General features: G+C 41.1%; 2 protein-coding genes across 11 annotated transcripts; one reads left to right on the top strand and one right to left on the bottom strand.

The window, feature by feature from the left end:
- Positions 1-1104: 1104 nt before the first annotated feature.
- Positions 1105-17667, bottom strand: LOC144040200 (uncharacterized). 8 transcript variants are annotated; one of them, XM_077554190.1, is made up of 3 exons: positions 9379-14956; positions 1780-1992; positions 1105-1229 (listed from the first exon to the last, which is right to left on the bottom strand). In XM_077554190.1, the coding sequence occupies exon 1, from the start codon at positions 14582-14584 to the stop codon at positions 12617-12619; it is 1968 nt and encodes a 655-aa protein (XP_077410316.1). In that variant the 5' UTR covers positions 14585-14956; the 3' UTR covers positions 1105-1229; positions 1780-1992; positions 9379-12616. The 8 variants fall into 8 exon arrangements, 2 of the variants coding, with proteins under 2 accessions (XP_077410316.1, XP_077410307.1); XR_013289671.1 differs by lacking the exon at positions 9379-14956 and adding an exon at positions 17488-17667 and having other exon boundaries at positions 1105-1992; XR_013289669.1 differs by lacking the exon at positions 9379-14956 and adding an exon at positions 15772-16062 and having other exon boundaries at positions 1105-1992.
- On the top strand, positions 14809-24762 carry rps21 (ribosomal protein S21). Of its 3 annotated transcripts, none has more exons than XM_077554236.1 (6): positions 14809-14832; positions 17385-17458; positions 17612-17675; positions 24431-24502; positions 24585-24640; positions 24712-24762. In XM_077554236.1, the coding sequence occupies exons 2-6, from the start codon at positions 17409-17411 to the stop codon at positions 24719-24721; spliced, it is 252 nt and encodes an 83-aa protein (XP_077410362.1). In that variant the 5' UTR covers positions 14809-14832; positions 17385-17408; the 3' UTR covers positions 24722-24762. The 3 variants fall into 3 exon arrangements, with proteins under 3 accessions (XP_077410362.1, XP_077410371.1, XP_077410353.1); XM_077554227.1 differs by lacking the exon at positions 14809-14832 and adding an exon at positions 16872-17024; XM_077554245.1 differs by lacking the exons at positions 14809-14832; positions 24712-24762 and adding an exon at positions 16862-17024 and having other exon boundaries at positions 24585-24644.
- Positions 24763-25727: the final 965 nt, after the last annotated feature.

Genomic DNA, 25727 nt, shown 5'->3' with positions numbered 1-25727 from the left:
TTGTAGGTCACCCTATGGACCTGCCTCTTCTGGAAGAAAGTATTCACGACAGCCAGACAGATTTCCATTCTTTTTACAAAGCCAACCACCATCTGTCCTGTGTTCCTCTCCTGGATACCAAACTTGCCCATCACCTCCTGCACCAACATGTCCATTGAAGTCTGCACTAATGACAACGCTCTCACTTCTAGGGATGCTTTGCATCATTTCTTTAAGGTCCAACCAAAAGTTCTCCTTCTCCTCCAGCTTACATCCTACCTGTGGCGCAGACCCACTAACAACATTGATCATCACACGTTCCTAACAAACTCCTTTACTATAAGTCCTACTCCAATTCTCTTCCTAGCTACACCATAATAGAATAACCCTGCTCCTAAACTTCTAGCTTTGCTTCCTTTCCACTAGGTCTCCTGAACACATTGTATGTCCACCTTCCTCCTCTGCATCATGTCAACCAGCTCGCTACCTTTTCCTGTCATAGTTCCAACATTCAAAGTCCCTACTCTCAGTCCTAGACTCTTGGTGTTTCTTGGTCTTCTCTTTCTTCCTACGTCCTTCTTCGACCAACAGTAGTCCAGTTTCTACCGGCACCCTGTAGGTCAACAGCACCGATGGCGGTCGTTGTTAACCCGGGTCTCGACCGATCTGGTATGGAAGTCATATATTTGATTCGTATGTTCGATTTGGCCAAAGTTTTACGTCAGATGCCCTTCCTGACACAACCCTCTGTATTTATCCGGGCTTGGGACAGGCACAAGAAGACACTTGCTTGTGCCCCCTTGCGGCTACATTACAAGATGAAATTGTTTTTATGATAAACAAGAATATTAATCTTTGGAGTAATTGTAACCTTTATTAACGTGCCATATGAATTCCTTTTGAAGAAAGCAGAGTGTCCCGTCCGTGAGAAACGGTAATATTAATGACTCCATTGCCACCTTTTTCATGTACACCTATATTAAAGGGGAAGTAATCGCCAACATTTTATTCACAATAGTGTCTCCCGTGTGTCCCTACTAGTCTAAACATGGTATTTGTTGGGGAGGCTCTTTGACTGGATTGGATACAAGATGTATCGGTCAGAAAACAGGATACTTTGGTTAGTGGTGTTTGTTGATTTCTTTACTTGTCAGTTACCAGATGACAGTTTACAGATGATGAGACAACAGATGTTGAGGCAACAGATGGGGGACAACAAATGAAGGGCAACAGAGTTGAGGCAACAGAGTCTGAAATACCAAAATAACAATAATGAGATGCACACTATTTAAACAAATGTCACACAAATTATTCAAATAATAGAACTACTACATGCCTTAGTAAACCCCGTAAAAATAAAATATAAACGGAAAATAAATGTTATTCGTACTGCTCAAAGTGGCCATAGAAGGCACTCAAATGCACTTAAATGTTTTGATGGTCTCTGGGGACCTCTAGTGGCCAACAAGAACAGTAAAAATATATATAATGTAACAGAACGGTCTCGTTCCGTGATTCACTTCTAAACTCGGTATAACGATATAAAACTAACATACAAGTTACAAATACACATAAACAATTTAACAATTAACTTTTTTAGCTTACTTTGTGGTCATGAACTCTGCCAAACGAAACTACATGAAACTTGGTCGATTCGACTTGTAGGCTACACCACCGCTGCATTCACCTGTTCTCCACCGGACTGAACTCATCATACGTAATTGGGTCACAAAATTACATGACATGGGAAGGCACGGCAATAGGGTATATGCCACGGAGGAGGCGGGACTTGTGACTTACTGGTTTTCACACATCAGCTTTGTTTCAATTTACTGTTTGCGACGTGTGGGCCGCGTCCCAGTTCTTGCACTTCCGCCTTTGTGCCCCTCGGTTGCGTGTTCCCGTCGACATGTGCGAGTGTGTAGTGTGTCTGTCTCAGTTGTCCAAAGCATTTCATCGAAGGCCGTAAACGACGCTGGTGTGTGGAACCCGGAAGTCTGAAGTCCGTGGCATCTGCCCCATAAAAATAAAGTCCTTGTTAATTTAAATAAACACTCCTAACAATACAACACACAATGTCTAGGAGCCTTTTATACAGTAGCCTATTCTCAATAATTAAGAATAAACAAAATGCTGTGTTTTAACTAGTGAGGGTGCATAGAACCTATTGTAAAGAAAATTATGGACTTGACTTCCCTGTCATTTAGTCAAATTACATACAAGAATGTTTGCATATGTACGCAAGTTGTTTTTTTAAGTGTGTACTGTGCAAGCTGGTAAATGATGGCCAGGAGTCAAGTAGATCAGTACAAGTCCATCAAATCAATGCCTTTCAAAGGGAATGTGGCTTCAGATAACGTGGTGGAAAAGCACATCATTAAGTTAGGGGTGCCATTGAAACAAGAGTTATGTAAATATAGCAATCTTTTTGTCTTTGCCTTTAATTGCAGTTCCAATGAAATCCTGAATTGGATCACCTGTCAGGTGAATCAAAAAAATGTATTTTCCATTAGTGTGTCACGGACTGACCTCTTCAGCAGAGGCATGCAACAGTGGCAACGGCAGAAAAAGACATCAACAAATGTAGAATTGCGGTCACGTTGTTGGCGAAGCTGGAATTGATACTGGTACCCTTACCAGAGAATTTCTAACAGGTACAAATGCTAGTATGTTTAATGTCACAATGAGGCAAAAACATGAGGCAAAAAAAAAGCACACCAAATTCTTAAAAGGCCGACTCCGACTGCAAATATAATCAAGAAAAAGGGGGATCTAAGCACTGAATGTAGTTCCTTGTTTGTATTTCTTAAAGAGACCGTGTGTAGAATGTAGTGCCATCTAGTGTTGAACTAATTTGATTTGTTTTTGCTTATTAGTTGAAATACTGCTTTAAAATTTATGTTTTGATTAGGAGTGCAGGAGAAATCATGGCAGCTAGTCTGGCACAAGGTGGACCTTGCCCTAACTTTTTCCGCAAGTGGTGCTTCAGATGTCTAGATAAATTTTACAAAAAAGTCATGATTTAATCAGCAAATTTATTGGTCCCACAGGCACAAGTAGATGAAAATTTATGTCGTACTGACTATTTTATTTTATTCATTTTTTTGACAAAATGCCAACATTTAGGGGCAGCCTGGAGCACTTGATTGAATGATATGGATTCAAAGTGCCACACAATTTATGCAGAATTCCCTCAGATCTAGTGACGGGTACGATAACACTGATTCACTAATCCTCGTGTCAGTGCACATACTGCTTTTAGTCACATTACAGATTCAGCCATTGTATCGCATCACTAACTGTCACTGAGACGCTAAACTTTATAAGGAAGGGTATCTGTTAACTGGTTGTCTGTGCCAAAAAAAATCACATCTTTTGATGCACTATTTATCCCTTCAAGTCCTTTCTTTACATTAAGGGTTCTGCAAGACACGTGGGACCAGTTTGATCTTATATCGGCAAACAAGCTATTTGTCTTCCTTTCATTTCATCCAGTTCCTCTGTTTCTGCTTGAGCTATCAGAATTTACATTTTTCATGTCAACGCCACTCATTTAAAATTATTTTTTTAATTTATTGAAGGTTAAATGTCACATTTGTTCAAGTAAAGTCTCCTAGGCTATGTTATAAAGGAATATAGTAAATGCTGAGGCACAACGCGGCATAGAAAATTTAAAAATGCATTGAGAAAAAACAGGTGTACAAGTACGTCACAGTCGCTTTATATTTTTGGGGGTTAGGGTTATCCAATAGTCTTGTACTAAAAAAGGTCAATGCCCCATATTTGATCAACTCATGTATTTTCAACTAAAACTTAACATTGTGTCCATCTCTTAATTTAAGAACATGAAGGCAAGAGCGGAGTGAATTCAGAAGGCTTGACCATTGGACATTGGATAATGCAGTGAATGACCGGGCACGACTTCTGTATCCATTTCAAATTTCACCACGACTGCACTCTCAATATACTGTTTGTTTTCCAACTGTAAGAGCCTGCACTCAAACCGTTACATTCACCACAGCTCACCTGCACACGTATGATGAATTTAAAAAGAACTTAACACTTGCCATATGTCATGGGCAAACATTTGACAGGGTATAAGTATTGCAACTGTAACATGTTAGCACCGTTAGTGCTGTTACATGGTAGTTTGCCTTTAGGCTGAGTTTTAACAGTTCATCAGATCATGTTACATTACCTTACAGTTTTATAGGACTTTTGTTCTTTTGTTTTTACCTTTGTGTGTTTTTTTTTGAATAGTCACAAATTTCACGGCAAAGTGAAAAATGTTTATTAAAAAATGTTCAATAAAAATTTTGGTGTCACTGCTGTCAGATGTCAGCGCAATCCTTTCTATAAAAATAAGTTTAACATTCTGCAAATGTTGACTTTTATACAGTTTTATACAGTCTAGGCAATATGTATGGACCAATGGACTATATGCACAGCAGCACATTAAACCTTTCCAGTCTTTGCTTTATTCAAGCTACTGGGACACCCTCTGAAGGAAAAAATAACCACATTTTTGAAAGATTGGGCCGTACTTTGCCCATGTGTGGTCTAACAGATACATTCAATAGTTTGCAACAGGTGAGTCCTTTTAAAAATGAAAGAATAGCTCCACCTGCCAAATGTGGTGAGCCGGCTGTTATATTAAGTCTACTCATTTTTGTATGTGTCGCGCAACAGCTGAATGATTACACGGCCGCTAACAATCGATATGAACCTTTTCAGTCGGAGTCAGGGCCGATCACTCTACTGAGACAGCCATTGCTTAAGTGACTAATGATCTTCTCTTAGCGATGGACTCCAATACCTTGTCAATATTATTATTACTCAGTCCTAGCGGTACCTTCGATACTGTCGATCATAACATACTACTAGAATAACTCCAAATGTGCATTGGTCTTTCAGGCTTAGCACTCTCTTGGTTTCGTTCTTACCTCTCAGAGAGAATGCACCTGTAATCCATGGCAATGAACTATGTAAGGTTACGTGTGGAGTCCCGCAGGGGTCGGTACTTGGCACTCTTTTATTTAGCATTTATTTGCTTCCGCTTGGTGATATTCTACGTAAATATAACATAAATTCCATTGTTATGCTACAGTCACACCAAAAGCGAGAAGGCGATCTGGAACACTTCCTTCGCTAGCGTTTCGTTTTTGGACGTGCCATCAATCATCAGCATCAGTCAAACAAACAGTTGCACAACAGGTTTCGTATGATGATGTCAATGACTACGTTTACATGCAGGCAATAACCCTTTTAAAACCCGAATATTGCTAATATTCGAGTTTTGAAACGCCATTTAAACACACGCAATAATCGGAATACGTATGCTCTTATTTGGGTTTCTAAAGACCCGAATAAGCCCCTTGAGTTACCCCTTTCATAACCGGAATACTGGTTCATATAAACGCAATTGGAATACCTCGAATCAACGGGGCATTGCTTTTCGTTATGCGCATGCTCACAACCTTTTCTTTGTCTCCTTTTCATCTTCTTTGCTTATTTGTACTCGCAAGGAATTTTGGTCTTTGTCGTAACGACCGTCCTATACGGGCTGCCATGGAGATAGCTGCCACGACCTACTGGGCCGGGTTTGGATGAGGATCCACTTCCCTAACAACGTCTTCTTGCAGTGCTTTAACTTCTTAAATGGACTTTCGCACTATTCTAGTTAATATTGTTTAGCACCACAAACTGTGTAAATTGTTGCCCATTCTGCATCTACTGCAGCCTGGTCTTCCTGGAAAGAGGGATTACCACATTTGCGGTCCCTTCTCAAGGTTTTTTATTTTTCCCCTCATGGGGTTTTTCAAGTTTTTCCTTGCCCTCTTGTTTTTCGATCAGGGGATGTCATGTATTGAAGGATCTTTTGTTGCTGGGTCGTCCAGGTGGGTCATCTTAACTATTGGTTCTCAATCCTGTCAATCAATCTGTTTTAACGACGTCGTGCCTCGAAATAAATAAGTCACATTTCAAATCAACCCCAAAGTAGTGTTGCATGGGATACCGGTACCAGTACCGTACCTCGATGTTTTGGCATAAAAAAACGGTTCGGTATAAAAAAAAAATTTGCACCGGTACTTAAAAAAATAAATACGAGACAGGCCACCATATCTGTTTTAAAGGCGGGTACACATACACGCATGGCCGCCTGTCTACCGATATGCGGAAAACGTCTTAAGCCTCTTTCAGCTTGCGCGCGAGAGGAAGGCTCAGGAAGATGGCTTCACGCACTGTACAGTAAAAACTGAAGTGCTCGCTGACTGTCCACTTCTCGTTGAGAAGCATAACGAGCTAATTAAGGCTTCACGCATTAAACACTTAAGCGCTAGCTGGCCATGAACCCCTTGTTGAGAAGTATGTATGACACGCAAAGTGTCATATAGAACTTTTTTCTTACATGGCCGACGCCAAGCCAATCTACATGACGCTTTGTAGCAAAAGCAAATGTTTTTCATGGAGAAGCAGAAGAAAAAGCAACAATCACTCCTGGCCCTGCAGTGGACTCAAGGTGCGTTCTACGAACAGGCGCACAGTAGGAAATCACAGGTATGTATAGAAAAAGCCCAGATGACTACCAGAGGAACAGGTTGTGACGCATTTTTTGACACTTATAAAAATAAGTCGAGTGTGAATTATTTTGTTCCCAGTTTGTAGTATTTAATTACGCATTTGACTAATTGGGAGCGTAATGGAGAAGAGCAGAGACATGCACGCACACTCAAACAATGTTACAATGAGTCGTATCAACATTTGACATTTTTAACAGAGTCCGCGTATCCCGGTAATATATCCTTAGTCAGCGTCTGAACAAGCAGTGCCAGGGAGTCAAGGCTCTCACATGGGCTGGGGAGCTTCTCGTAATGCAGCCATGTTGACAACAATTAACTTTTTTTTAAAATTTTTTATTATTATTAGACGATTAAACTTTTACTAGCGTTTAGTAGTTAATCAGCTAGGCGTACGCGGATACCTAACTACCGCTATCAAGTGTTATTGTCAACAATACACACTGGGTTCAAGCTGTCAGAAAGGAAACAGATAAACAAAAGAGAATATTTATTTATAATAGTTTATCTAAATTCAATTTGATTCACTCACTCACTTAAAAGCTGAGATAAAAGTTAAAATTAAAATTTAATTAAATAAACTAAAAAACCGGAAGGGTAAATAAAATTGAAATGGATCAATAATCTTAGTCAACTAAACCAGCTGGAGTGTCAGCACAGTATGCGAATGTCTCTTATGGATTTGGTTAAGACTAAACTGTAAAACTGTACAAAAATATTAGGGCTGAATCCCTAATATATCACTTGGAACTCACAACCTTCTTAATTAACTATAAAACAAAGATAGACAAACTGGGGAAAAGTTTACATAATGAAAACAATAGAATGGCAGAGAGCCAGACAAAACAAACAAACCAGACAGCAACAAAATATTAAAAAGGGAATGACTTGTCTAGACTAGTGCTAGGGAAGCAGTAGTAGGAGAAAGCTAGAGGAAAGTAACTCACAACAGTGCAAATACTTATTTTAATATGCTTAACCAACAGTGTATATTGTTTATGCAAGCAAGCTAACGCTTTTTACAAATGAGCTAACACGGGTGTAAACCTTGCGTTGCTTTTCCTCAACCGCGGGCCTATTAATGTAAATAGCTAGCGCGTAGCTACGCTATACGTCATAGGAGGCTAGAACGCAATCGGTTATTAATATAGTAACTAAACACAAGCAGTCAACTAGCTCACGAATGTGTTTAATCGGCGTAGATAATTGTTATTATCTAGCGAGTCCCATGGTAGCTAAAGCCACTTGGGGGAAGAGGGAGGCTCGACACGGGATTGAAATCAAAGTCGGCGTATGCTTAGCATATGGTTCGTCACGTAATTCAATAGAGTTAGTAAGTTAGCTCATGTAATTAGCAATCGTCTTTAATACTTACCAGTGGAGCAAACTGACGCTTGCAACAGCGATCAGCTTAGCAAACCAACGGGCGGCTACGGCGACTAGCTTCGGCAGCTAGCGGTGCTGGCCGGTTAGCTCTTCGGCAAGCGAGCGGAGAACAACTCTGTTGCGGCCGGTGGGCCACGATACACTCGTCTAATAGCCTTTGGGCCTACAAGAGGCGGTCAGCCTCGAGGCAGTTTCAATAACTGGACGGCTAGTGGGCAAGCGTTGCAGCCTGGCGGTTAGCCCTCTTCTGAAGCGCAGACAGCTCAAATTCACAAAGACAAAGGCGCCACCTTGTGAGCGGGCGGGTGCGGTACATGTCTGGTGTCCCAGAATACAGGGGTACGGCGGCGGCCGAGCTGTTATTGGGCTCGCGATAAAACAATCACACCCAATACGTCTCCCACGATCGGTAGGAAAAACGGGAACAATACTCTAAAGCCCTTATGTTAGCCTCGGGTAGCTACTCCGAGGTATATAAGACAGAGCGTCGTCACGTCGCGGTGCACAGCGAATTAAATTCCCAGGAAACAAAAACACAACTTCAAATTCAGCCAGCTGAAATTTACAAGTTGCAACAAACTCGAGTTATATTACGTACGTCTTCAAAATACAAGTCACTATTCTCACAAACAGTAACCGGCTCTTACTTACTCAATTCCCACTTCTCATTCACAATAGTAATTCACTCTGTTCTCGACCCGCCCAAGATGGCGGCTCAGCCTTGCCCCCACTGTGCACACAAGATGGCGGCTCGGCCGACGCTTGGGAACATGAAAGAGGCGTGAATCTACTAATTCAAAAATGGTGTCTACACGCGCTTCTCAGCGGCAGTACTATTATGCAAGTGACACGCTGCGTGAAGTCGTTCAACCTGAATCAAAGCGTTTCTCTGAGTGGACACTCTTCTTAATAAAAGCCTCACACGAGCAGCACCAATATGTAGCGATTATTTGGGTTGCCGTAATGGCTTATGAGAAATTTAGACGGTACTGAGGGAAGTTGTAATTTCCTCAGCAACCTCGGGCGCACCACGTTGACTGGAGCAAAATAACAGATAAAAATCCTATTATCAAGTATTCATAATCTGAAGTTGCTACTTTAGTTAATCATGCAGTTATTTGCTTTCATAAGAGAATTACTAATCCACTCTGTAAACACAAATGATTCGGCAGAAATTGAATTTCTAGACAACAAATTTATTTAGTAAACGCACATATATCAGTCACAGCCTAACCTATTAATGAAACGGAATAAAAATGCGAATCAAAGATAAAATGAAAACTTGCAAACTAACTAACTAAGATAAAAGAAGGTAGATGAAAAAGGTAGATGGGGGATAAAGATGGAAGCGTTTGACCTGTCAATTCTTTTTTGTTTGAATAAAAGCGTTGAACCAGTAGTATATGATCATCAGATTGCAATGGAGGTAACTCACGAACGGGTTCAGCCACACGGGAGAGAGATACTCGAGCGTCGATCCTCGGTTGAATGCTGGAATGCTGCAGCAGGTCTCCGGCTGATGGTCAGGTGCACGCGTGGCGTGGAGGCAAGGCCGTTCCTTGGCTGGCGCACGTCCAGCTGGAGTGCTGCCCGGGAGTCTCTGGTTGCTGGTCGGTGATGCACGCACGGCCTGGAGGTCTGCAGGCCCTTGTGTGAGTGCTGCGGGGGCGCCTCGGACTCACGGCTGGAACAGACACGCATGTTTTGGGGATGCGCAGTGTGTTTGTGAGTCCTTGCTTGATGCGCGTTTTGGGGACGCGCGTTATGACTCAAGTCCGGGGATCAAAGGAAGAAGCCGTGTGGTCACCCTCAGCGACCACGTTTCTCGTGATGATCAGGAAAAGTTCATGGGGCCAGACGTGAGGTGGAGTGAGGGTGGAGGAGTTGCAGGAACGAGAGAGTCCTTGAGCAGTTCAGGGGGCAGAGAGTTCAGGAAAAGAGTTCCAGGAAAAGAGCGTGAGGAAAACAGTTGCAGGAAAGAGCGTCAGGAAAAGAGAGAGAAGTTCCTTTGCGCGCTAGCTTTTAAAAGCTGTGTCAGCAGGGGGAATCGTAGCCCACAGGGGCGGAGTCACACCCCCTCTCCGTGCGCATGAAGCAGACTTGTTCGACTGAGACCAAGCTTTTGGGATAGTATTTGATCATTTTGAATCAGAATTGACAAGCCAGATGCTTCATTTATCATTCTGAACACATTTCAAACATTACCACGATCATAAAGTTATTAAATCCGTTAAGCTTACTTATTAGCTAAATTTACGTGGCTACAGAAATTACACATATCATTCATTTGAGATAGACATACAGGTTGTGTACAAAGATAAACAACAGGCATTACTTGATGTCAGTCAAGTACATAAAGTCCATGTATCTCCCGAATTATGTAGACTTCAGATTAATTAGGAGCGACAGGATTCCTGAGGATAATTGACAGTGACCGTTGGAGGGCACTGTTGTACCATACACCTTCCACGGGGCATTGTTTCCCCCAAAAAAACACATGGCTGATTCCTGTGGGATAGGCCAGACCATAAAAGATGGTCTGGGGACAGTTTATCAGACAGGATTTCAAGTCTGTCAGAGCTGTGGTATGCGCTTCCTGGGGGTTATAAACCGAAGTCCAGTCCCTGCTGGAGGGAAACTCAAAGAGTCAGTTTGAACTGAAAGCACAGAGTTAAGACACGCACACACATTCCCCAGGGGGAAATGTTTAAAAGGGCACATAAAATGAAAAAATTAAGGGTGACGGGCAATATTCGTTAAAGTATCCAGGAGAGGAACCCCGAAGGACAGATGGTGGTTGACTTGGCTGTCGTGAATACTTTCTTCCAGAAGAGGCAGGAACATAGGGTGACCTACAAGAGTGGAGGTAGGAGTACACAGGTACACTACATCTTGTGTAGACGGTGTAATCTGAACGAGATCAGCAATTGCAAAGTAGTGGTAAGTAAGAGTGTAGCCAGACAGCATAGGATGGTAGTGTGTAGGATGACTCTGGTGATGAGGAAGACAAAGACGGCAAAGGCAGAGCAGAGGACAACATTTTGGAAGCTGAAAAAGGAAAAATGTTGAGACTACGTTGACCTCTGGATGGTCAGGAGATGCTTCCAGATGACTGGACAAAAACAGCAAAAATGTGATCAGGGAGACAGGTAGGACCGTCCTTGGTGTGTCATCTGGAAGGAAAGGAGATAATGAGGCTTGATGGTGGAATGAGGAGGTGCAGAAGTGGATCCAGAGAAAGGTTAGCTAAGAAGAAGTGGGACACGGAGAGGACTGAAGAAAGTAGACAGGAGTACTGGGAAATGCGGCATAAGGTGAAAGTAGAAGTGGCAAAGGCCAAACAAGGGGCTTACGATGACTTACATGTTGGACGGTAAGGAGGAAGAGACTGATCTATACAGGTTGGCAAGGCAAAGAGACAGAGATAGGGAGGACGTGCAGCAGGTTAGGGTAATAAAGGATAGGGATGAAAGTGTGTTGACAGATGCCAGTAGTGTGATGGGAAGATGGAAAGAGTACTTTGAAGAGTTGATAAATGAGGAAAATGAGAGCGAATGAAGAATAGGAGAGGTGACTGTTGTGAACCAGGAAGTAGCAAAGATTAGTAAGGATGAAGTGAAAAGGGCATTGAAGAGGATGAAGAGTGGAAAGGCACTTGGTCCTGATAATATACCTGTGGAGGTATGGAAGTGTCTAGGAGAGGTAGCAGTAGAATTTCTGACTGGTATGTTCAACAGGATCTTAGATAGTGAGACGATGCCTGAGGAAAGGAGGGGAAGTGTGCTAGTGCCCATTTTTAAGAACAAGGGAGACGTGCAGATTTGTGGCAACTACAGAGGAATAAAGCTGATGAGCCACACAATGAAGCTGAGGGCAGAGGTGAATATTTGTGAGCAGCAATATGGTTTCATGCCAAAAAAGAGTACCACAGATGCAGTATATGCTTTGAGGATGTTGATAGAGAAGTAAAGAGAAGGTCAGAAGAGCTGCATTGTGGCTTTGTAGATCTGGAGAAAGCTTATGACAGGGTGCCCAGAGATGAATTGGGATTTTTGTATGAGGAAGTCTGGAGTGTGTGTGTGTGGGGGGTGGGGGGGCATCGCATCGGTTGGGGTATACCGCAGTATTAAATTCAACCATGTAATATCTATTAAACTGTAGCAGCACAAATGAACGAAACAGACACACATTTTGCATGTGGTAACAGTTAGCATCTGCTGAATTAGCCACCGTGTACAAAGTGCTCCATTGGCTACGCATTGGTTCCTCTTTTGGTATCCTGGAGCATGCTTGATCCTTTTTTTGCCTCTTCTCATAGTAGCAGCTGTTCCACAACAGCTGTCAATCATTGTTCAAATGTGGTGTTTTCCGCTTACTCAAAGTGGCAGAGGCATTTTCTATGCTGCCAAAATGGTTGCGCTAAGAGCAATTTTGGGACGCGTGACGTCAACTTCCGGATCTCTATTAGCTGATTACTTGCTATAAAATGATGCCTGAAAGTTGGCTCCAGGGGTTCTTTGGTCACCACACCCAAGATGCCTACCATCTGGACCAGCAAAGAGTTGCTTGTGTAGCACCAGTTTTTTCAGCACCATGTGTTTTTGCAGTTAAAAAAAAAGTCAAAGAACATGGGCTACTTTTAGCTATAGCTTCAAGACAACTCTGCGGGAAAGTTAGTATTCAAGACTGAAAACCGTGAAGGGTCTCATGAGCGCTTTGCCCACAGCAGAAAAAAACCTCCTGATTCTGCTCTGCTCTTCTCCCTCGTGCCAGTTGTTTAGTGTGTTGGTCAGGTGTGTCAACACCGCGTCGTCAAAGCATGGCTCATCAGACATCAATGCATCTAGCAACTTCTCCTGAGACCCAAACTCTCTGAAGAGGTATTTGATGACTGCCTGGATGAATCTACTGTAACCAACCATGTCCTCGGCCGCCAATGATGCCAAATTGACTTTGAGCACTTTGTCGGAGAGACGTCGGATGATCAGAAGCATGTCATCTGGCTGCAGAGACTTGCGGACCTTCTTTGGGAAGTACTTGACCATTGTGATGATCAGCATGCTGACAAAGTTCCTGGTCACCTCTCGTAGCGAAGACTCTGTGATTATGGGCTCTGTGTGATCCTGTTGGATAGGTGCAGACAGAGAAGTTTCTGACTCCGTCTCCGAAGCCATTTGAGAATTGAAAGCTTCAGGTTCCGAGGTCACAATGGTGCTGATAAGAGTGTCGATATCTTTTAATGCACCGCACACCTCATCGGCGCTGGCCTTCCTTTTTCTTGGCTCCATCTCCATCCAGAGTAGCACCTGTTGCAAAAATTTCCCTACGGAATCCTCAATAATGTTTTTCATGACCTCTGGATGCCGGACTTCTTGCTGTGGTGATTGCCTGCCTGAAAGCTCTCCGGTGAGGCTGGCCTGGTTGGCCTCGATGTAATTGTAAATTTTGTCTCTCAGCTGTTCAGAGAACTTTGCAATATCATGTCTGAGGCTCTCCACCTTCTTGCTGACTTTTCGTCCTTCCATAGGAAACTTGTCGTACAGGTCCTCCACTTCGCCTTGTATTCCCTCAAAGTTGAGAGGGGGAGGACTGCCTGGTGTCTCCAGGTTGGAGGCCGGCAAGGAGCTCTCAGGATTGCCAAACGTTGAGCAGCGCTGAACTCCCACCAGGAAGTCAGATTCCTGCACATCTGGAGAGGCGACATCTGTCATAAGTTTTGCAAATCGATTTTTGGAAAACTCCATAAAGCTGCTTTTGCGGACAACCTCCTGGCGAGGTGTAGGCTGCTCTCGAGAATTAAAAAAGTTGGTTAATGTCTTCAGGATTAACCTCAGGTCAAAATGAGGACAGGCAGGCATGCTGCTTTTTCTGTCTATATTGATAGCATAGTGAAGGTCGCTCTTGATCGTTGTGACGATGTCAGACGCTGTCTCATGCAGGTCGGGGGAGGTATTTGTTGAGGAGTCTGTGTGCTCTGACCACTTGCGAAGGATTTCTGTCACCGCTTCTGTCGTTTCTTCGACACTAATATTTGATTTTGGACGGGAAGACGACTTTGGACTCTGAAGCTCCTTATTTTCTAATGCCTGAGATCTGTGGGTTGGTTGACGCCAGCATGGTCCAAAACACCGTGTGGTGGACTTGACTCGGCCCAGGTAAGACCACAAGACACCACAGGAGAGCCTTACCATCTTGTACAGAACCTCCAGCTTGGTGAACGTCCCTGGGACGTAGATGACGGGTACCAGCGGCTCAGCGTCTGTGTCGGTAGCCAACGCCAAAGTCCGGTTGACCCTCTGGGAGATCTCATCTGCAAGCAGTGAGTCCATCTTGCTGGCGTAGTCACACGGCTGCTCGGGAACGCAGAGTGCTGATGCGAAGGCGGCGTTCATGGCGCCATCCATGTCTGGGGCTTTGCATTTGGACTTCCCGTCCCGCTGGAATAAGGGCAGGATCTGTTTCAAGGTGTCCGCTGAGAGTTTTTGAGCAATCTCTGTGCACATGTCGGCCAAGATGGCTCCCGTGTCCGAGTCAAAGTCTCTGTCAGCCAGCAGACACCACTGAGCCGAAGTGATTTTTTCAAAATATTTCATCACAATTGGGAGGACCACTCCCTGTTTGTCTGTGCATCCTGACTCCATTCTCTCACATCAAAGGTGTCCCAATTGTGGCATGACATACTCAAATTGGCCAAAGAGGGATAGCGTTTCACCCTATGACAAAGGAGCCCTTTGATAGACAATCCCCAAATTTGCCTTATGACGTCAGCATGTTGCTCCGCCTCTCTGTGATGGGATAATGTCTCACCTCTGCTTCCTGTCGGATCGATGATGTCACTTTGCACTTCTTGTATGAAATGTGTAGCTCTGACACAATGCCATCTTGAAAGGTAAATGTTTGCTTCAATAGTCATTCTTTCATTTCAAATGAAAACATTACAGAGTTGGTCACTCAATGTTCTGTGCTTCGAATAATTTAGACCATTATGTGGGTCATTCGTGACCATTGGTGACTTTTCAGTGCGATAACTTTAAGGGGAAAATTTTGGGGGGTTGGTAACTTTAGGGATTTTTTTTGTTTTTTAACAGATCAAGTTCAACCTTCAGGAAGTTGTATTGGTAGAGCTCAAGTCCCCCCCCCCCCCAAAAATCACACTGCTTTAGGGTGTCTATTGGGGAATGAACACATGAAAGTGCATGTCTATGTAAAGATCAAAATGTGAAGGAAAAAAAAGTCAAATGAATGTGTATTTCCATGTTTAAGCCATGAGAAATCCATTTGTAATACTGATGTCACTCACCTTTGAGGTCAGTTACAGCTCACCAGAGATGTCAAAAGTACTAGTGTTCAGTACTTAAGTAAAAGTACTGTTACATGTGCAAAAAAAAACTACTCTGATAAGAGTAGAAGTACAGAAGTCACTCCCTTACTTAAAGGGACTGCAACATGAAAAAGCAACTTTTGTGAGCTTTTAGCCTTGTTAAAATGCTAATTCCTCACCAAAAACATGACCAAAGTTGTGTTTTCCTCCATTCGCCCCTGTATGAGAAATTCTAGGTTATTCTGCTCTCCATGCACCAGCACCTCCCAACTTGAGAAAACGAGCTGTAGGCACGGTTTGACGTGGCCCCACGCCTCTGCGGACTAAACGCACGCCCACTTTCTTTGAGACCTCCCTCCATGGGATATTGACAAAAGTAGCCTTTATCTATCAATAAACATTCTGTCCAGATGAATTCAAAGCAATCAATTATATTTCACATTTGCAATGCCAAAGTGTAATGACAATTGGCCGTCTTAAAAGCTTAAAGAAACGTATTGTACTAACGTGTATATCTCCACGGATGCTATTGTGGTTAGTACGCTCGCCTTGTGAGCAGCAGGCTATGGTCGAGATCCATTCATGGTATTTTTTTCCCCCTTCCTCTTCTCCCCTGCTCCTCCACTACGATTTCTTGCGGCAAGGGGCGTTTTGTTTCAAATGTTTATTGAAGAATTTAACATCCATCCAATTTCCACATGTAAAGAAGACACGATTGTACTACAACGGCTGGTTGGTCTTGTAGCGCTCCTTGGCAGCAAAGGGACGCGGCAACCACATGAGGAGAGGCGAGTTTTACTGAACCGGGTGTTTTACTTCCGCATTGGAAAAGTAGCCAACAAAATACCTAATATTTCATTAAAAAAAATACATTGCGATTGTGTCAAAGGTAAGATTTAATTATTATATGCCTGTAGTTAACTGTGGAAGGGCTTAAAATACCATGGTGTAGTCCCTTTAAGTAAAAGTAAAAAACAACCAACTTGAAAGGAAAAAAATAAAAAGTAAATTGACCTTTTCCAAAATAAAACATACAATTAGAATTCCTAATTATTTATTTTCCTAAACCCAGAATACTGATCAGCAGAACAAAGCCACATATATAGTGGTGCCATATATTTTTCATAAACACCTGGGGAATTTGGTGTTCTCAACATTGTCATAACTCCACTTGGGAAATATAAATACAAACAAATAAAGTGCAAAAACACTCTAAACTACTCGGAGTATGTATAAACAATGACTGGACTGGGAACATATTAAAAATAAAAACTACCCCACAAAAATTATTCATCCTCAACAGAAGCAGGTTTTCTATGTTTTGTTAATGGGTGCGTGCTCTTTTATTTACCCGTCTCTCCATAATCTTCTTCTTCTCTATTGGCACTCTATATTTTTATTTTGAAAAATAAAGATAGCTGCCGGCGCCGGCTTCAATAATTTTCGTCATCGGGCGCCCACTGATCGAGATCCGCATGAGCTGTGCGGTCTCCAGGCTGCAGCAATACCCTACTCGGAATGAAGGGGGGGAACAGTAAAAAACATATTAGAGTGTGGAACAAAGGGAAGTGGGGTGAGATATTTTGATACATATTTAAATGAGACTGGACTTTTGTCAATAATTTGATAACTAGATAAATATATATATATGAAATGAATTAAGAGCGTAACGGAAACGACAGATGGCGCTAATGCAACGTTCGTCCTCCCATCATTAAAGAAGAAGCACGTCCTTTCCTGTCGTCCATTTGTCGGATACGGTGAGTGTTGTCGAGTTCTCCCTCTGAAAAAATGCCTTAAATGATCATCTGCGGTGTCATAATCGTGTATTCTGCCGGCGTTAACTCAGTTGAGCGGACAGCGTCACCGTGTGTGTTCGTTTAAAGGAGTATAGTAGCTAGAATGCGGTTACAATAACGTCAGTTTCCGCGCCGCCTCATGTGGTCGTATGCACATGCTAGTTGCTATGCTAAGTGTTGCTAACAGGCTCCCGTTCGGCTTCACACGCTACGCATTGCCACATTGGGGGCATTTGTTTTTCCCACAGATTGCGATTTCGCTGATAAGTATTACAGACAGTTGTGTGTACTGTAAGTGTTGACATATAATGTTCTCTGCAGTTTTATAGACGACGTGTTGTCAACATGCAGAACGACGCTGGTGAATTTGTGGACCTCTACGTCCCTCGTAAATGGTGAGCAAATGTAAAATGGAAAAACTCACTGGTGTGTCATATCAGGGATCCATTGGCTCAATCGGAATGGAGTAGACCGGCTGGAACGTAACTGCACTCGGAATTAGCAATTGTTGGATTTATGAACATGAACATTTCCTGTGTTTGTTGAAGCTCTGCTAGCAACAGAATCATCGGAGCCAAGGACCACGCTTCTGTCCAGATCAACATAGCCGAGGTAAAATTTGTTCCTCACCTTTTTTATAGAGCACTTTTTAAAAGAGTTACATCTTTACAAGCAAGTGCTGTACATGGAGCAAACATTAAAACAGCTAAACATAAGACAATTACAACATTAAATTATTAGCAATGTACAGGCATAAAAATCACTCAACTTAAACTTCAAATTGGAACCTAAATAGGTGACCTACGTGAATTGAGCATATCAGGTAAGAATATATATTTTTAAGCAACCAGAGTATCAGTGAACTCCGAGTGGGATGGGTACCGAAGACGGCAGCGACTCATGCACACAGTGCTGGATTTTCGGTGTAAGATATTGTAACCCTAAGATGTTGTTATTCTTCCTTCCGAGGCTGGGGAAAGGTGGGTTACAATTAGCTTAGCTTGACTTGGCTAACTTGGGCACAATTACATCGTAAAATGTTCATTAATGTGCATTGTCCCCCCCCCTTTTTTTTAAAAATAAATATATATATATGTATATATATGTGTGTATGTATAATAATGTGTATATATATATATATATGTGTGTGTGTATATGTATGTATACGTGTATATATATGTGTGTATATGTATACTTGTGTGTGTGTGTGTGTATATATATATGCGTGCGTGTATTCATCAGTTCACCTAAAGCCCATTAAAAAAAAATCCCATACTTATAATATAGTAAATTGCCAAATGCAGAAACATCAATGTAAGTTATCACGATGTAGTGGCTCTCGCTAACAGACAGAATTAAGGAACCAGAATTAGGTTAAAAAATTCTATTTACGTAGACCATGTTTCTATAAATTTTGATATTTGGTTTTTATTTGAGGCAGATATTTTTTCCATTAAAATGTGATTTATGAGGAGGTTAGACCATTGGTCGATATTCAGAGTTTGTTTATTTTTCCAGTTAACAAGAATTGTTTTTTTTAGCGATAGTAAGGGCTACAAGTGTAGATTGAAATTGTTTATGTGGTAAGTCAGTTGTTGTTAGGTCACCTAGCAAACACAAGTTTGGAGATAAAGGTATCCTCCAGTCCAAAATAGCGGAAAGTTTTTCTAAGACTTTAGTCCAGAAATACATAACCGGAGTACATAACCATAAAGCATGAACATAAGTGTCTGTAGTGTTTTGTAAACATTGGAGACAAATGTCGGAGTCTGAGAGTCCCATTTTCTTCATCATATATTGAGTAATGTATATTCTGTGAATAATTTTATATTGGATAAGTTGTAAATTTGTGTGTTTTGTCATTTTAAATGCGTTTTCACAAACTTGAATCCAAAAGTCAGATTCCGGTGCTATAGACAAGTCTGTCTCCCATTTCGAGATGGGTAAAGACATTTTATCAGTATATGAAAGTAACTTATATATTTTTGAAAGTTTTTTTGTTGTTGTCGGAGAAAGCTTGTTAATATCTTTAGCTAAAACAGGCGGTTGCAGCGTACCCCGAAGTGTTGGAATTTTTTCTTTATCATATTTTTAACTTGTAGATCAGTGGTGTCCAAACTCGGTCCTCGGGGGCCGGTAGTCCCGCAGGTTTTGGATATTTCTCTCCTCAAACACAGCTGAAGCTCATCAGCAAGCTCTACTAAGCCTGATAACAATCCTGTTGATTGAAACAGGTGCGTTGGAGCAGGGAAACCTCCAAAACCTGCAGGACTACCGGCCCCCGAGGACCGAGTTTGGACACCACTGTTGTAGATAATGTAAAAAATTTCCGTTTTTTATATTGTATTTTTGGAGCATGGATGTATATGATAGAGAAAAAAACACATCTTTCATTAAAAGTATGGGGAAACAAATGGTGTTGGACATGGTTCGAACCGTTCGATGTAAAAAAGGGGCGATAGAAAGCCTTTCTACCGTTGGTACCACAATTTGACGCAGACAGATCACATCAAAGAAAGATGTAGGGGTGGAGGAAATTTACGATTTTTGGATGCATCACACATGCATAAGTCTGAATCGAGCCACAAACATCCACATTTCAATTATTAAAATATGCTAATAAAAGTATAGAGAATGTTCAAAATATTGCGGAACTCAAAAGCGCTTTACCAATAATCTCCAGGACACTTTAGGAAGCACTCAGTGCACGCAGACAAAAACAAACATGGATAATGTTGACCTCCCCGTGAGATCCAAAATGCTGCTTCTTATTTAAAAGCACGTTCAAGTGACTGCAACAAGATGGGCCCACATTCACTCTGATGGCAGACAAAAAACCTCTTCGATCATGTATGGGAGCATTTTGACAACTACGAGTGAAACAAGTTCTTAAGTGGGGCACCTCAAATTAAAAGTAACAGTTTACTTGATGTCAGTGTGCTACCGCTGTGACTTGGCAAGAAACACACATTCAATAAAGTAACATGCCACACGATCAAAAGCTAACTTTAAAATAAAGTTCAAGCGTTTATTTTAGGGACGCACCAAAATGAAAATTTTTGTCTGAAATGAGAAATGCTTGGTGGAAAACCAAAATGCCGGAAAAAAATTATGCTATCATTGCATTTATTAAAATTCATTACAATTATAATATTATAAAATATTTATTTAGCACTGGCATTTTAACAAAGCACAATATAAATTGAAATGCGTCAATACAACAGAAATGTTGGCGAATGGTACATTAAACACCTAACGCAAAGTGAGCATTAGTGATGAGTCGATGAGACGCCATGAAGCGGTTTGACACAATGACATTGTTGGTACTGTGTCACCGAATACTGACATCTGCTGGACCTTAAATATCACTACAGGTAACCGAGGTGACTTTTTTCTTTCTTGTAAACTTTATTTAAACATTAAACAGTACACAAAATATGTGAAAAAATGTAATACAAACAAATCAACGCAAAACATGCCAGGGAGGTTAAAAGATATAGAAGCTAAACTAAATCAAATCATCAATATAACAAAAAGAAAAAAATAAGAGTGCAAACGGTCACATAAATAAATGATAACGCTTACAGCAATTGTTTGTTTTCAGAGCAGGTAATGGTGAAAAGTTACTTTTTATGGATATAAAAAACTAAATGAAGGATTGTTTCTTATGCATAAATTTGTAAAAAAAAAAAAAAAAAAAGTGCTAGAAGACTAATGTTTATCACATAAAATTGTGCATGTCCTATTGTATTCATTTCTTCATTTAAATTCAAAATGTTTGGATGGATAGATACAGTGAAAAACATGAGGACTCATAATTCAAAATTGTCTAATCCAATGCATGGAAGTTTGGTTTCAAAAATAAAATAAAAATTAACAAGTAACTACATTAATGGAACACATGGTGTAAACAATTTAATTAATAAAGTAACAATTTAATAAAGTAAGTGCATTTTTCGGCTCAAGTCGAGCCCGTAATGAGTTTCTACCTCACCTTCACACCTGTTGTATTTATTGTATTGTTTTTACTGCCATATTTGTATATATTTTTTTAAGATTGTGTGTAAATTAAAAAATAAAAATACATGGAGATCAAAGCGTTGTAGTCAAGATTCGAGGCCCAACCTCGAAAAATGTAAGCAACCTGACGCGCTTTCGCTGCTCTACTTCACATGTAGAGTCACTTCATATAATGTATGGAAAGTGAAACCTCAGCTGTTGCGTGACCAAAATGGTCAACCAAAAGATTCTACCGTGTAGGACAATCCTTTTCTCTTCTCCTTTCGGAATCCCAATCACACAGACTTGAAGAAAATTACTGAGCGTCAAAAGATGTGTGAATCATTAGAGACGCAACCCGCTAACAGACGCGCTGTGGCACTTCCTTATAAAGCTCGACACCTGGTAACAGGTAGCGATGAGTGACACAAGCGGCTGTGTTGGTCACATACATGGTTTTCACAAAACGCTACAAGCATCGACACGGGGGTTCCTCTACCAACTTGACACATGCATCAATCCATCGGTGTTACCCATCACTAGTGCGCATTTTCTGGCGGTGCAATCTCACTTTATAGTCAATGTACAGTAGTTCGCACGGGCGGGCACAAATGCATGCGGTGCGATGCGGATGATGCGCTTGTAGGCTATTTAGAGCGGGACACGGTGCGGCGCACATTCACTTAAATCTGCATATTCGCATTTCGTCAACGTTTAAAAATAAATATCTTTGCACCAACCAATCGGCTTTGTGAACGCACTGCAAAGTCACACTGTGTCCTCTACAGGTCTGTAGTCACCTAAAGATAGTGGTAAGTGTTTACTCATTTAAAACTGTTGATAGCAATAGTGCTAACATTAGCTAAAGTATTTAGCATGGCCACCAAAATGCAAGTGAAAAAGTGGAAGCGCTCGAGGTGCTCCAATCAAAGCAAAAAAAGGAAGGCGCTGCAGGAGAAAAAGCGGCTCACCTGTAGTGCAGTTTTCCACCCGCTGAAATGTGTGCGCAATGAAGCTGCTTGTACTTAAGTGAAAAGCCAGCGAGCGGCGAAGTGGACACTCACCCCTGCGTTTGGTGTTTAATTTTATCAGATGCTTACTTGCAGCGGGTTTTTTGTTTGTTTGTTTTTTTTTGCTTGCGTCACCACAACATCCTCTTTTGGCCATATTCTTTCGGCTTTAATTTTATTTCGGCCGAATATTTTTGCCATTTTCGGGCGAAATTTTCCAGTGGCCGAATATTCGGTGCATCACTAGTTATTTTGCTGTGAATATCTCTGATTCATTCAGGGGAGAGAATTTTTCGCTCCTCTGATTGACCAATACAAGCTGCATGGTCGCAACATGCACCATACCGTCTCATTGAGACAGTTGCACCTCACGGGCACTTTTAGCTTAGCATTTCAAAGTCACCAAGTTGATAATCATGGCGAAATAACCACCGCAGATTGTTTATCTTTGCCAAACAATACACAGGGATGTGATTTTTCCGCTAATTCGCGGAATTCCGCTTTTTTTATCCCCCCCCCCAAAAAAAATTCCGAATTTTATTTTATTTTTATTTTTTTTGTAGTTCATTGTGTATGCACATGACTCCGACAGATAACATCTTCTGCTATAACAAAGACATTTGTGGTATGCTCTAATATGAGTTACTTTTCATTTGGTCATGATACAATTATTTGTTCATGAAATTTGAACTCTTCAACATTATTTAAGTGTTAACTTAGTAATCACATTAGTTAGATATGATGATATTCTCAGTGATAGTTTTTAAAAGCAAAGGCAGTCCAATGTTTTTGAATGTGACTGATTTTGAGTTGACTAAAACTGCCATTTTATATGGGATAGTTCAATATACATTGAAAATTTATGCTGTTGTTTTGTCTATTTCTTTGTCATGTGAGTGCATTGAAAGTACTTAAAAACATGGAAAACCCATGAGCTCCGGGGGGCGAAGCCTTGTCCCTCCACCAGGGCACTGCCCTGGACCTAGCTGGGTGCCAACGGCCCCCAGACCCCCGGCTAAATTTTCAGATAATTTCACTTTGGTCAAATCACATCCCTGAATACATGACCACTTCAGAATTAGCCAACCACTGTCTTTCTTTCTTTCTTTCTTTTTTGTAATAAGGAGTGCGTCTAATAACGAGTACTCCAGCAATGCTTGGTTGAAAGTTTTGTTTTTTGTTCACTTTTACACCAAACAGCGCAAGCTGTTTTCATGTCCTTCTCATGTGTCTTTAGCCTGCGTTTATTTAGCCGCGTGTTTTAAGCTCTAGTTTGTGCTTCCTCTTAACATTAACGGTTTTCCTGCATAATTTGCGAACAATTGTATTTTGCATCACACCTGACCTCTTGTAACCATCAACAAACAAACGACACGAAAAAGGTAGCTCCCACGTTAGGCACTAAATCGTCAATTTCGTATATTTCTATATTAATTTGAGTATAAGTAATGCATACTTTTTTTTCATTAATGCATTGCCGAGGTATCGAATCCGTACTTGCATTAGTTAGCGGAGAAGAGGAGTATATTACAGGAATATAATGTTAAAAATAATAAGAACCGTTATTACTGGTCACACATTGGAGAAATTTTAGTCATTGTTAATAGCAGTAATATTAGACACAGGAAATACAAAAAAGATGCATGTTAATTTTGATCTGATTAATTCAAATGAATAGACTTGCTTTATTACAGTTGAAAACAAAATAAAGGCTAATTAATCCACGTACATAGTTTTCCATAATTAATTCAAATATCTTTACTGAAAGCCTATTGTAGGGTGTTAATTTAGAATATACCCATGTATTTTTTTTTGCAATATTTTTGCACCATGGAGTGCAAACTTAATTCTGACTTGAGAATTGCATAAATAATGCTATCTTAAATATTTGTTTGATCATTGTTATTCATTTTTTTATCAATTTAGCTTCTATAGTGGACTATACAATTAAGAACTATCCAGAAATGAATAATTTATGAAATTATTATGACTTTAAAATATTTTTAACCTTAATGTTATATCGTGATATATGCCGTTACCGTGGAGAGATGCAATTGATACTGTGATATGAATTTTGGGCCATATTGCCCAGCCCTAGTAGGGATATTTTGAGGCTATCTCACACCATTTTACTGACTGTATACATGTTGCAACGTCCGTGTGCATTTTGGCAACACAGAATGCACACTTTGCTATTTCATCTACAGGTACATTATAAATAATAAAATAGTTAAATACGTCTACTTAACTGAGTTTTGGGTGTTCCTTTTTTAAGCTCTGTGTACTGTATGCATTACATGAGATTTGGACGTCTTTCCGTGTCTGAAATAAAACTCATTCATTCAATGTCTGTTGCAGGTGGACAAGGTCACAGGTCGGTTCAATGGTCAATTCAAGACTTACGCCATCTGTGGCGCCATCCGCAGGATGGTGAGTGAACTGCATTGAATTCAGTAGTTCAAATTGCATTTATTTCATACATGTGTGCATGTTCTCCCCTAAATGCAAACAGGGAGAGTCTGATGATTCCATCCTCAGGCTGGCAAAGAATGATGGCGTTGTTGCCAAGTAAGTGAACTATCTTAGATGTCATTATCAGTTAGTGTTATTTTTTACAATGTGCCTTTTTCTTTCCATAGGAACATCTGAGTGATAAACATCTGCTTAATAAAATGTGACAAAAATCCAAATGCTTTCATGGTCCCGTTTTCATTGTTAAAATATACTTCTAATGTGTGCCGTTGAAAGCATTGCGTCTTTCAAGGTCCTATCATATCACTAGAAGTTGCTTCTCCTGCTTTTTTCCCCTTAATTTGTTCATTGAATTTTTCCAATTCAGAATTGGAAAAACTATCAATAAAATCAACAGATTTATAAAAAAGAAAAAAAAAGAAATAAAAATCTGATACAAAAATACCCAATTGACTTAAAATATCTTGCAAGGGCTCCCACTTGTCCTTTCAAGGCACGCAATACAGTCCAATGTCATTGATAAAATTCCATTCCCTAATAGGTGAGAAATGTCAATTGTGTAAAACATGGTGCAAATATCCTCAAACTCTTTGGAAAAAAATATCCTGCGTACCTCTCAAGGTATATGTAATCTTCTCTCATGGTAAATGCAGAGATAGTGATTCCTTAAAGGGAAACGCCAGCCATGATAGCACATTTTTCACTCATAAACTCTATGTATCAGGAGAATATTAGGGTAGACTCGAACTGCTCATCCAAAAATGATGCGGTGAAAACGGCCACACACTACTGGAAGGCTGGCCTCGTCGTTGGACACTCTCGAAGTGGCCGCAGAGCGCGAGGAGCGCACGGTGATGCCGAGCTACTTTCCTCACGCTTCTGGCTGGTCAGCATTTGCCCTGGCTATGGCTGTATGAGCGGCTGATTCAGAGCTCATGGGATGGCTGATCGGTCACCAGCGGCAGGCGCAATGTCAGAGACACGTGAGAGCCTCATGTCTGACGATAAAAATCAGTTTTCATCCTGCAAACCTTTTGGAACAAGTGTGCACTGTGCAGGGCTCTCCACGCACCATGAGGAGAGTTCATACCGTGCCATTTAACTTTGTTGTGTAGTGACTCAAGTGATATAGCGCTAGATACCAGTAGAGGGTGGTAAGGTTATGTGTTGCCCAGAGCTGTAT

Source organism: Vanacampus margaritifer, chromosome 1 (genome assembly GCF_051991255.1).
Source record: "Vanacampus margaritifer isolate UIUO_Vmar chromosome 1, RoL_Vmar_1.0, whole genome shotgun sequence".
NCBI lineage: Eukaryota > Metazoa > Chordata > Actinopteri > Syngnathiformes > Syngnathidae > Vanacampus > Vanacampus margaritifer.
The sequence above is the reverse complement of the archived record's forward strand: the minus strand, read 5'-3'. Positions and strand labels throughout refer to the sequence as shown.

Excerpts from the sequence above, each read along its gene's own strand:
- LOC144040200 (XM_077554181.1), bottom strand. The coding sequence starts at position 14,584 with ATGGAGTCAGGATGCACAGACAAACAGGGAGTGGTCCTCCCAATTGTG.
- rps21 (XM_077554236.1), top strand. The coding sequence starts at position 17,409 with ATGCAGAACGACGCTGGTGAATTTGTGGACCTCTACGTCCCTCGTAAA. Across the intron at positions 17,676-24,430 it reads TCCAGATCAACATAGCCGAG|GTGGACAAGGTCACAGGTCG; the intron begins GTAAAATTTGTT and ends TGTCTGTTGCAG. Across the intron at positions 24,503-24,584 it reads GTGGCGCCATCCGCAGGATG|GGAGAGTCTGATGATTCCAT; the intron begins GTGAGTGAACTG and ends AAATGCAAACAG.